Here is a 13,342-nt window from a genome sequence, read left to right on the forward strand (position 1 = left end):
CTTATCTTAAATATTTTTACCTGCATTTTTTAAAAAACTTATTTATACTTATTTTTTATTTTTTCCATTTTTTTTTCGGCCTCCGACACGTTTTTTCAGAATTTCGAAGTTTTCAAGCTTGTTTCTCTCGCCAGAGTTCCCTTCATTTTATTATTATTTTTATTGTTATTCTTATTATCCCATATATCATTTAATAGATAGAGTTTTCCATCATGCCAGCAATATGCATCCTTTTCCTTCTTGAATCCGAATCCAAAACAAGATGCTAATCTAAGAATAAAACTGGCATAGATTGATCTACAGGTTTTGATTCAATTCACTTCTACGAGTACTCAGACCATTTTTGGCACAACAAGCATCAGACGACCAACAAAAATATGAGAAAAAATAAATTCATAACAAAGACCGCTCCACTCCAGCAGTCCTCCATGATGCCTGCACATGGGAAAGAAAACAGAATCTTTGATCAGCACAGAGCTATGAAATTAACACGGGATACATTTCCAGCGCTAGATAAATCCACCTATTCCTATAGATTAAAAGCCATCGTAGCATAATACTGATTGCTAATTGAAGCAAACGAAGCTTGCAATGATAAAATGCCCGGATATGTTGGCAATTAGTAGTGATGAAAATAGTACGAATATTATCCATTTAAATCTATTTTCATATCTGATTAATTCGGATATGGATAGAAATTTTAAGATCCAATTAATAGTCATATTCGTATCCATATCCGTTAAAGAAAAATGAATATAGATATAAATAAATAATTTTTCGATCCGTATCCGAATATCCAAATCTACGTGTAATTCTATATAATTTTATATAATATTTATTAATTTTTTTAAAAAATATATAACATATAAATATATTATTAACTTGATTTATCATATATTTAGTAATATCTTTAATTTTATAATTATAAAATTTAATTATCTAAATTATATTTATAATTATATCCATATTGTATCCGTATCCGTTTAAAACAAATATGAATATAAATTTTTTCATCTAAATAACATCTGTATCTGTATTTATATTCGTCAAACAACAAATATGAATATGGATATACTAGTATCCGATCCGATTTTAATCCTAGCAATTAGACAAACTAAAAAAATATTTCTAATGATGCCAGAAGAGTGGAAATATTTCGACACAGTGCAGCCATCTATAAACTAAACAATGATGATGCAGTGGACATCATTATCCCTATAATACGCTGATATGATAGTATGGCTCAGGAAACGACTGCTGAAACTGGATCTAGGAGTGGCTTCAATCAGATTAAAAAAGAAGTGCTGGCCTTGATAAGGACTCTTAAGTACTGAGAGTCCTTATCAAGGATATCCTTGATATGAATTATGTATGAAAATTGCTTCAAACTAACATACTGAGATCACATATATAAGGATATTTTGAGACTCCTTCGGTCCTTCCCCATGTTTTTACTTCTTTTCTTTCAATGGACGTGAAAGTGCAAGATCATCGTCCACAACCAAAATAAGTGATTGCCCATGTGCATGTTTCCAAAGTTCCCGAGGGGGAAAGCAATTTCTTTGCAGGCACCGTAAATGACAGTGAGCACTAGAAACTTACCAAATTGGAACTGCTTATACGCGCTCTAAAACAAGAGCAGAAGCTCCCCCGCCCCCGTTGCAAACGCCAGCAACTCCAATTTTACCATCTCTCTGTTTGAGAACCTGTTGAACCAAAAACATATGTTTATCAATGATAGAAATTTCTTCTCAATGCAGAAAAGATGAAAGGTATTTTCCTCTAAAATTACAATAAATTGAGTTAATATTTTCTCCCGCTTCTAGACCAAACATACCCCGATAGGACTCCTTGATATCAGGCAAAAACTAAATGGACAGCAACCCTTATGATAATTAAGACAAATTACTTAAAATGATTAGTATTTAATTTTTATCAGACTTGGAATACAAGAAGACATGCCAATCTGATGCAACGCTGATTCTAGGAGAGGATATATTGCAATGTTAATGTTAAAAACTGAAATTGAGAAAAGTTAAATTGTGCTAATGTATGAAGCATACCCCTAACAAGGTCACCAAAATGCGAGCTCCACTGCAGCCTAGAGGATGTCCTAAAGATACAGCTCCACCATGGACATTAACTTTTTCCTGAAAATAGAAGCAAAAGCACAAACCACATAGAGCACAAAGTTTATGTCATAAAATGACACAGAGAACAGTATCAACAAAACTGCATAATGCGTATATGTGATGGCTACGCTCCCCCTCAAGAGGAGAGGGTATCTTTTCCTCTCACCTCCAAAATCAATAATATGATATCCAAATCAAAGATCCGTACCACTAAATATTCCAACAAATAAAAAAAACAAATATTTAGTGGCCAGTAATTTATGCTTCATGTGGACATAAAAATGAATGGTTAAAATGATGCAAAACTATGTTTTGCCATGATCTAAGCATTGAAGTCTATTTGCAATCTATACATATCTTAGCCCATGTAAATCATGATCGACAAGGTGAATTCTCAATTTAAATGCTTCATCATATATTTTAGCATGATACCACAATGAAAACAGCCTATTTTTTGTGTCCATACGATGTAAAGTTAGAAACTATCAAAATACATGATTTTTTATTTATTGACACTTTTAGTGGCACAAATTATGATCAATGGTGTGGATCTTCGATTGGGATGCCCCATTATTGATTTTGAAGTAGAAAAGAGTAGATATCCTCTCCTCTTGAGAGGTCCAACATCTCTCTCTCTCTCTCTCTCTCTCTCTCTCTGTGAATATATATATATATATATATATATATATATATATATATATATATATATATATATAGTATGTAATATATATACATATACATACATACATTATTACATACTATATATATGTATGTGTAGAAAGAGAGAAAACAAGAAAGCAAGTGCTTAATTGGTAACAAAGTCAACACTTACAGCAGGAAGCCCAAGAAGCTTCTGATTTGCTAGGGCCACAACCTGCCAAAAAGAGCTCAATGATAAATACACGTGCAAGGACAATAATCAATTGATCTACACATATTAGGAGTGAAACTGCCAAACATACAGAGAAAGCTTCATTTATTTCATAATAATCAACTTGAGAAGCCTCCAAGCCAGCATTCAAGAGAGCTTTTGGTATTGCAAGTGCTGGTGCTGTTGTAAATAGCTCAGGAGCCTGCATTGGCAATCTCATTATAGCTTTAAGGAAGAATAGCTTACAAGATAAATGAAATTAAAAAAAAAATCCTTGAGCGAAACAACCAGACCACGAATCCATGCAAAAACTTGATTGATTTTATTTACTAAATGTGATAAAAAAGCTTTTTGTTTCTTCAGTGACCATACCTGAGCAGCATCAGCATATCCTCTGATCTTTGCAATGACTGACAATCCTAATTCTAGTGCCTTCTCTCCACTCACCAAAACCAATGCAGCAGCACCATCACTATCCTCAAAATATTTTTTTTTTGTAAAAAAAGATGGTCAGAAGATATTAATTACAAGTTTCTACATTTGTACAGAATCCAGTATATTCAGATTATACCTTAGTTATAATCAATCACCTTTAGATCATTTCCAGTATTCAAAGCAGAAAATCAGAAATACAGAGCAAAAGGTAGGAAAAGAAAAAGATCACAGCACCTCTAAAATATTCTCAGAGACAACAATCATGAAATCACTGAATGTGTTAACATGTGATAAAAATAAATGTGCAAAAGTAAACATCCTTCCGAAAAAGGTTTGTTGCTGCATGAAGATTCTCTATTCTGCACCATGGTTTGAAATCTTGGCCATAGTTTACCATCCATGCCCCATGTGACATGCCATATCATGCTGTATCTGTGGGCAGTTGTCCAGTTCGGAGAACTGTGTGTAGATATGGGTCATACAGTGCTGTACATACTGATACTTGAACTTATATAGGGACAACAAGTGAGATATCAAGCCTTCCCGAGCTACAGAGGAATTCATGGCATTTATTTTCACGACCCTAAACTCATATAACAATGCCATGAAGTGCATAACTATCATCAGCATTCGTAATATCAATCTAAAATGTTATCCATCTCCAGGAGACCATCACCTTGAAGTTGGGGGGAAGAAAATCCACTGATAGTTCACCCAAATAATTAAACAAGAGACAATACAAAGCCATATAAAAGCCCCTTCCAAGAAATAGAATATAATGATAAAGCAAGCATACTGATGTCATTAACTCAGCACTAAACCATGCTTAATGATGAAGCAGAACAGCAAGCAATTGTACAATTAATAAATCTTGAAAAATAATGGAGATCTTCTGAGTAGTGAACACTATGTGCTACAACAAAGTAACCATCAGACTAAGGGACTGTGATATAAATCCAGCTGATAATGAGTAGCACACATGATCAGGAAGGGGCTCATGATATATCTAAATGAAGCTCCAGATAAAGCAAAACATAGCTGTATGCAAACAAAGTTATAGAAGATCCTCTTCCAAACTTTTTATACGCTGTTAATACCTCGTATCGAATACTTCTTGGATCAGTAGCCAATTAAGCTTTATTAGTGGAAAATACAAGGATATTTTTAGTTCTTAAAGGGCAGATGCCTTGACTGCATGCCCTGTTTACTCAACACCTTCACAACATTTGAAGCATGGCCTGAAATGGCAATTCAACAAGGATCATGACAAGGTTTCTTCAAAAGGTAAATATTAGGTTAGCTAAAAGCTTCCTAATGGCAATCATCTAAACCCTAGACTGCATAAACTAATTATTTTCTTTCCTCCCTCCAATATAGCTTACAGTACTGGTGGTATATCACAAAGAAACCTGGTTTCCTTGCCTAAGAAACAAAACACCTTTCCACCAAAAGGAGACTAGCAATGGAGTGAAGAATCCAAGACAGCCCAAAAGTGGAAAAGCCAAGAAGTTGAGACAATCAAGCAAAACCACAGAAACAATTAAATCCATGTGAACATTTGATTATAAATTGCAGTATGTGTACCATTGGATATATCATTTTAAAACTTTCCATTGCTTGCTGGTTTCTTAATTAGTTTTTTTTCACTGACATCGAGCACATGTTATAACATCCTCGTTCTGAAGCTTAAAACATTGGTTTACGGCCTGTTTGGCATTGTTTTTGTTTCTCTAGAAATTAGTGAAATATTGCATAGAAAGATAGCACTGGCACAAAAATCCTGTTATTCGTTTCTCTGCTAAAAGCTATGAATATTTTACAAACAGTTTCAAAAAACAGGATTTATATTACATTTTGTTCAGTCTAGTTCATTGTTCTCTTTGGATTTTTGACAAAAAAAAGCAGAAAACAAAGGCAATAACAAATGGGCCCCTTAAACTTTCAAACTATTCCTCATTGCTTTTTGTACAACCCACGATAAAATGCTGAAACAATTGAAAAAATCTTTTGATACCGACTATGAACTTAAAATTTGCCATCATAGAAAGAAGATGATGGAACTAATGTGAAACAACGTTGAGCGGGGGGGGGGGGAAGTTATTGTGCATTATACATTTTAAGACTAATTTTCAAAAAAAAAAACAATATCAAATTTAACACTAGTAATTCTATAGCAAACTAATAGTAATGATACACTGGTTCTCCAATGCACATGAACATTATTTTAAAAAGAAATGTGAAGGGCAACAATATTAAAGATCGGAAAGCACCTTATGCTAGAGGCATTCCCAGCTGTAACAGTACCACCATTCTCTTTAAAACTTGGCCGGAGCTTCCTCAGTTTCACAGGATCAAACTAGCCAGACAATGAGAAAACAATTAGCAAACGAAACTAATAGGTTGTATTAGCAGGTTTTATGCCAATAGGTTTAGCACTATCTGCAACTGACAAAACTATACAGCAGTAACATAAACAAAATCAAAGTAATATGAAGAATTATTTAGTCATAATATGCTGCATATACAGAGATCCGAAACAAAAGGCAGTTAGCAACAATGGGACACTGTTACATCCAATGTTTGCCATCTCGCTATCGAAACTTATACCAGTACTATCCTATTACAATATTGGTAATGCCGTTCAATACGGTATAGCTTAGTGTCCTGAGTATTGGTATGATACGGTATAGCCTACCAGTTCGGTACCAACATGATATGGTACAATATATCAGTTTGGTACTAGTATGATATGGTATGCTCTGTATGGCACAGTACCATCTAGTACGGTACAGTAATCATAGGTATAGCAAACCTTGTGTAACAACCTAGGATCTCATCTAAAAAGACTAGCCGAAAGATATTATTTAGGTTTTTTGATCTTGAATAAGTATCCAAAATCTTCATAGTGAATAACTGATGTAGCCGTGTAAGACTAAATAAACGTCCGCATGAATCCTCATATACTCCCCCCTTTTAAGCCATAACATTATCGTTAGGCTAAGGGTCCAAATCCATACATCTATTCATTAACACCATGATCAGACCGTGGTCAGCCCCAATGAACTCGTGCTGCAGTATCCCCTACTCCACAGACTATGGGCTAGGTTGACTTTGATACCATTAGTAACAATCCAGGATCTCATCCAAAAAAACTAACCGAAAGATATTATTTGGATTCTTTGGGCCTGTATAAGTAATCCAAGATCTTCCTAGTGAATAACTGATGTGGGACTAAATACATGTCCGTATGAATCCTCACATATGTATCAATCCAGGATCTCACCTAAAAAGACTAGCCAGAAGGTATTATTTGGATTCTTGACCCTGTATAAGTACCCAAGATCTTTCTAGCAAATAATCGATATAGGACTAAATACATGCCTGCAAAAATTCTTACATACTTTCTCCCATTTAAACACCAACTTTTTCGCCAGATTAAAGGTTCAAATCCATAAATACCACGATCAACCTATGGTCAGCCCATTGAATTCATGTAACAATATCCCCTAGTCCACGTAAGCTATGGGCTGGGTCATCCAAAAAAATTAGCCGAAAAATATTATTTGAATTTGGTCCTGCAGAAGTACCCAATATCTTTCCAACAAATAACCGATGTGGGCCTAATAATATGCCCACACGGATCCTAACACATTGACTACATTAGCGATGAGACAATGAAAAGGAATATTTCTGTTTCGACAGTGGAAGAGGTCTGTATACAAAATCACTAATGTCTAGCTCAATACTAGAAAAGTGGCAAATTTCTTGAGTATTGTTATGCCTAGGTCAAAAGTATGCACAAAGTAATGTCTTTCTACTTTACCTTTTCTCTGCCTGTACACGAGGTTTACTCTTCTCATACCCAACCTTTAACCAGTACAACTTCACATCTACACATGATAGAAATTGTTACAATAGCTCAGTCCAGCCTGATCGACCCAACTACGCAATCGGGAAAAAAAACCTGCTCCAGGCTCAGAATTTAGCCTGACACCCTGGCCTAAAGTTTGGCACAACAAAGAGTCTAGGTTCATGTTGAGGTTCAGCCCTGGTACATTCCTACCGGTTTCAAGCATGGCTCACACCCAAGCTCAAATAAACCATATCCTGGACCTAGTCTGGCTGTTGACGGTCATATAAATATATAATATAAAGGAGTTTGGGGCTTAATCTTCAGGTGCTCATTTGAAAGGAGGTGGGTGTAGAGTGCTTAAATATCTAGGCACCTTAGGGGATCATTACCTGGAAGTGGTTAGGTTTTTTTAAGAGCTTGACCAAAAGCTGGTGTCAACTGAAGCATACAGAATGATATAAACAAAACATGTCTCCACTGGAATTCTCAAGCTTAGAATTAAAATTTAAGATTTCTAAGAAATTAGACTCTTGGTTTTTGCCAGAACAACATTCAGTCAATAGAACGCGCACAACCGTAAAAACTTTACCAAACATCATTTCCTGATAATTCTACCTCATATCAATTATATGATAATTTAGTTCTTTAGGATATAACATCATTCAAAGAGATCTGCACTTTCCTGCTTAAGATTTTGAGGAAATAAACATGACAGTGAACTCATGACATATTCTAATAACTACAATGTGCAACCTGTAAATTATGGTATTGCATGAAAACTGATATTATTGAAAGTTTTAGAAGACTTTACTTTGTCCAGACTTTCATCTTTATCAATTATTACCGATGGTCTTCCCCTACCAGCAGAAACCTCAACCTGCATTTTCTCATCCAGAGAGAAATACATCAAACTTCTTGAAAAAAGGATTAAACATTTACTCCAATGGTTTATGGAAGAAGAAGTCTAACCGGAGCTATTTCCCATGCAAAGGCACCACTATCTCGAGCAGCTATTCCACGCTCATTGCTTTGAATGGCATAAGAATCCTGCAAGAACCAACAAGTGATCAATCAGCCATCTATGCAACCTAGAATTGTAAATTGCAATATCTGATTTACATGGCAATGCAATAAAACTAAGATCATGCACAAAGGCAACTAAAGCTCCCATTAACACCACTTGAAGATAGAGGACGCCGGACATGAATGAAAAGTTTATACAGAGAAATGAGAAATAATATTTATAATTTGTGAGATTTATATGCATATATATATATAAAAAAATTCCAACCAAGCAAGCCGACAAACAATGCACATGTTGCCACCATGATTCAATGCATGTAAATTCTTTATAAATTCGGTCACCATGCATCCTTTTAATACTGCAAAGGGTTACATCAAAAATAATGGAACACATGCACGTTATAATGTATAGAAACTCTTATAAGAAAGTACTATCACTAGAAGCAAAATTTCAATCATCACCAAAATTCCTTCAAACACACCAGTAGATGGAGAATTTTATCCAATACTATACTCTTTATAGTAGCTCAAATATGGAATCCCAATGACATATATCTGATAGCATTGTTTAATTTTGCTACAAGCAACAAAGCCAACATCTACATTTTCTTAGTTCATAAAACTAGCATACCTATTTTTCTTTCCTTTTTTTTTTTTTGGTTTTTTATTGGTTCATAAAACCAGCATTCAAGGGTTCTTACATTGTCGGAGGAATAAAAGTTAATAGTTAGTACATTACCTGCTCTCCTCTTGTGATTGAATGATGATCAGCACATAATTCAGCACACATTCCCATGGCAAAATCATTATACACATCCCATAGACCATCTTTAAGCATCCCATCAACAAGAGTATCATGTCCAAATCGAGATCCTTTTCTACATGAAATGATAGACAGAATCAGTAAGTACATAAAACATCATTACAAAACAGACTAAAGTAAACTGAGACAATTTTCACAGTGAGGTTAATGATATCATCATGCTATCTAACAGAAGAACTCCTACATCTCCCAAGGCAGCAAGCAATAAGCATACACATATCTATCTGTCTGTCTGTCTCTCTATTCATCCACATAAATATATGCATATTTTGTGGTATTAACAGTTCAAGATTTGTTTCAAGACTAAGGAAGAATGACAAAGTGCCACATAAAATATGTGTTGTTCGCATGCTAATAGACTGATACCAGAAGATCAATGCATAACCAATAGGTTCACAAGCTTGCTCTATCCTTTAACCAGAGGAATTTGTGATAAGTATTTACCGAAAAAAATTGCTCTTCATCTATAGTCTACATCATTTCAATGAATTGCTAAATATCAAATACCCCAGAGTAAAGATACAGGATCTGTACAATATTGTAACAACTGCACACTATAATTATTATGCAGAATCTAATGGCAATCCAGCAAACCAGAGAACTCAGAAAAAATGTGTGAACCCATCAAAAAAACAGAAACTTAGGCTTCATAAAGCATGACTAATTGCTTATACGGAAGACAATGCTCAATCTACAAGAAAAACAAGAGTGTGACGAAACACTAACCTTGCTTCTGCAATATACTTGGGGGCATTTGACATGCTTTCCATGCCACCAGCCACAACAACATCATTGATACCCAACTGGATACTTTGTGCCGCCAACATTGTAGCTGTTAATAAAGAACAACCATGTTGTGCTTGAGATCTGCCTGTCAGAGACTTTATACTAGTGGTTCACTAAAAACTAGCTGCCTCATACCTTTCATTCCAGATGCACATACTTTGTTAATGGTGGTGCAGACCACTGTGTTTGGAATTCCAGCACCTAATGCAGCCTGTCTAGCAGGAGCCTGCCCCAAATTGGCACTTAAAACATTGCCAAAGAAGACTTCTTGTACAAGAGCTGGAGCAACATTCGCCCTTTTAAGAGCACCTGAACACATCATGATCAATTCAGGAGGTCTAGTATGTTACAACAGGAAAGAAAAAGGTGTAGAAGAAACACAAAAAGTGATATTGTCTTACAGTCAATTGCTACAGACCCAAGTTTGGTGGCAGACAAAGATGACAGAGCACCAAGAAAGCCACCCATAGGTGTTCGTGCAACACCAACAACACATACATCTGTCCAGAATAAAATGAGGGAAAAACACAAAAATAAGCACTAGCTACATGGATAAACATTTGAAATGTGGAATTTTCATCCCTCATGCATGCATGCATGCATGCATATATATATATATATATATCACATCCAACTAAAGCTACTCCAATTAAAGCCCTTAACACAGACATTATTCCAATGTCCAATATTCAATTGGGGCAATCTCAAAATCAACATAAACTTCAGAAAACCAAGCCAAAGCTTAGCCTAGTAGCATTGAAAAATCTTCCCTCTATGTCCCTAAAAAAAAATTCTTTCATCTTGTTGTGTAATACAACCTACTCAAAGTTGAATGGTCAGCTTTTTTTTTTTCATTGCGCAATCTAATGGATCTAGTTATATTTAATAAACAACCCATGTTAAAATTATCATGAATAGTAGGAGATAATGAATCTGAGGTTTTTCATTTAAACACAAATTCAAGCACTACTAAGGCATATCAAAATATCACAAGAAACTACAATTTGAAAAGAGTTAAAATAACATATCAAAACAAACAAGGTTGAAATATAACTTGCATTAAAAAAATTAATTACACTACTTCATGTTGGTAATCTTTGAGCCACATTTGGAGTCATCATCGAGCACCAAACAGCAACTGTTGAAGACAAGAAAATTGATTCTGGAATGTCACTTCACGCATTTAAGATACAAGAATGAAAGAATATTTTCACACACACACACACACACACAGATGTGTGTGTGTGTGTGTGTGTTATAACTTGTCATCTTCATGATGAATGAATGGCTATCAACTTATCCAGTTCATTATCACATGGATTTACTTGTTAATGGTGCAGAGATGAAACTTGAGAATCTGAAAAAGTTGTCATCGTACAAGTTAGACAAACTTGAAAGCTTGAACCAAAGAAAGCACTTTTTGCTACCATGGATGTGATATAACCATTCCTAACCTTAAACTTATAGATATAAAAGAAGATGTCAATTTTGTTTTGTCTAATTGTTGAGTGACTCACATAAGTTAGCTACATGCTGGCCATCAGAAACTGGCAAGTCTACTAGATGCAGCACTACTTCGATGAGTTGCAGCTTCTTATGGTGATAAAACCAAGCAAAAGAGTTCTAATGTTTAACTGACTTTGAAGAATTTATTATCAAAGTTCAGGTCCTTATTATGTATTTTACTTACTGGAGAAAACCCATTTAAAGTATTTGATCCAGTGGAATTTCTAATGATGATAAGCTGACAGCAATAATAGGCTTAATGGACATATGCCATTAAGGATGCTGATGCATGCACTCAGCACTCTCCAAATAACAATTGTAACTCTTCGTCACAGACCATCAGTGTTAGTGTTTTATAATACCAAAATAAAAAGGAAAAAGAAAACAAAAAAATAATAAAGAAAATAAGAAGATGATTGAAATAAAGTAATCAACAGCTCTACTCTGAAATCTATAGGAAAGGAAAGAATTTTTCTTTTCCTTCAAACAGTTACTCGTATTCAAGATTTAAGGACTCAATAACAGATAAAAGGAAGTCCCTATGCAACCATTAAATTAAACAAGAATTCTGCAAGAAAATACATGGATCTGAAGCATAGCTAAAAAAACACAACCCAATCTAACAAGCCTTCTTCCATCTTTAAGGGATTTACTTCAAAAACCCTTCATCATAAATCCAAAAACCTACGGAACCATTAAACAAAAAGAAAGAAAACATATGAAACATAACTCAAGAAAGAAAAGGCAAGCCTTGCGTAAAGTTCAAACTTTCAATTGTCCCCGATATATCATGGTTCAGAGCGGTGATTAAATTACCTCTAGGCTTGATCTGGTCTGAAGCCATTAGTGAATCCAAACGAGATTAGGTAATACAGCCTCCTACTTATGATGAAGGAACAAAAAAAAGAATAGGTAAGTATGAATTCTTCAGGCAATAAAAAAACAAAAATAAAGAAAGAAAGAAAGAAAAACACATTAAATAGTAAAAACCCAAGATCCACACTAAATCCATGCACACATTACGCAAATAATTGCGATCAGATCAGGCATTTTGAGAAGAAAGACACGATCCTGATTCCTGATGTAAAAAAGGCTCATTACGTTTTCCAATAATGAACTAAAATAGCGATTTAAAAGAAAAACTCGATCATCTATTCAAGAATTGACTGCATAACCATTTTTTCCTCGACCAAAATTATGCACGACAAGAAGAGAACAAAAAAAAAATTACAGGAGAAAAACACCAATTTACAAGAAAATGCCATACATCGAGCAGCAATAAAAAGGACATTCAAGAAGACGAAGAAAACAATATTAATATGATTAGAAATTTATCGTTCAAGCAAAATTTCCACACGGGATAAGTGAGGGATTGTACGACAGAACAGGAGAAAAGATCGAGGAGGGAAACCGGAAACGGCTTGCAGAAGAGATTAAATCGAGAGAGTGGGGGAAGGGAGGGAGGGAGAAAGATCGATAAGTAGTAGAGAGAGACTAGAGAATCAGAAGGTAGATACCTTCCAGGAGTTTTAGGAGAGAAGCTAAGTGGGAGGAGCTCACCTAGGTTCGGGCCTCTGCTTGGGGCGGAAACGAGAAGGGAGCGAACGCAGCGCAACTTTGGGGTACAAATAACCACCAGGACGACTGAAGGAGAATTAGATTCTGCATATCACCCCCCATGCAATTTAATATTATTAAAAAACTGTTCCTTTCTTGGACCCAAGATAAAAACCCAGGTAACGTACGGAATGCCAACGTAGAAAATGTATAGAATCAAATTTTTTCGCAAGGTGCCGCAAGAACAAAAAATTCAAAATAATAGCGTAGTTCTGCCGCTTGATAACATATTTTCTTCCTTCCATTTATAAATATAAATATACTCAGTCTAAGATGTCCAAGTAATAAAAAGAAAG

The 13,342-nt window shown here is 35.0% G+C and overlaps 1 protein-coding gene across 2 annotated transcripts; it reads right to left on the minus strand.

Annotated features, from left to right (window-relative positions):
• Nucleotides 1-271: 271 nt before the first annotated feature.
• Nucleotides 272-13,090, minus strand: LOC105060540 (acetyl-CoA acetyltransferase 2). Of its 2 annotated transcripts, none has more exons than XM_010944301.3 (15): nucleotides 12,990-13,090; nucleotides 12,246-12,308; nucleotides 10,325-10,423; nucleotides 10,059-10,232; nucleotides 9,864-9,969; nucleotides 9,054-9,192; nucleotides 8,261-8,338; nucleotides 8,103-8,168; nucleotides 5,709-5,794; nucleotides 3,376-3,475; nucleotides 3,095-3,205; nucleotides 2,965-3,006; nucleotides 2,064-2,150; nucleotides 1,603-1,706; nucleotides 272-435 (listed from the first exon to the last, which is right to left on the minus strand). In XM_010944301.3, the coding sequence occupies exons 2-14, from the start codon at nucleotides 12,271-12,273 to the stop codon at nucleotides 1,617-1,619; spliced, it is 1,206 nt and encodes a 401-aa protein (XP_010942603.1). In that variant the 5' UTR covers nucleotides 12,274-12,308; nucleotides 12,990-13,090; the 3' UTR covers nucleotides 272-435; nucleotides 1,603-1,616. The 2 variants fall into 2 exon arrangements, with proteins under 2 accessions (XP_010942603.1, XP_010942604.1); XM_010944302.4 differs by lacking the exon at nucleotides 12,990-13,090 and adding an exon at nucleotides 12,947-12,971.
• Nucleotides 13,091-13,342: the final 252 nt, after the last annotated feature.

The sequence above is a fragment of the Elaeis guineensis genome, chromosome 1, assembly GCF_000442705.2.
Source record: "Elaeis guineensis isolate ETL-2024a chromosome 1, EG11, whole genome shotgun sequence".
In the NCBI taxonomy this organism is placed as follows: Eukaryota; Viridiplantae; Streptophyta; class Magnoliopsida; order Arecales; family Arecaceae; genus Elaeis; species Elaeis guineensis.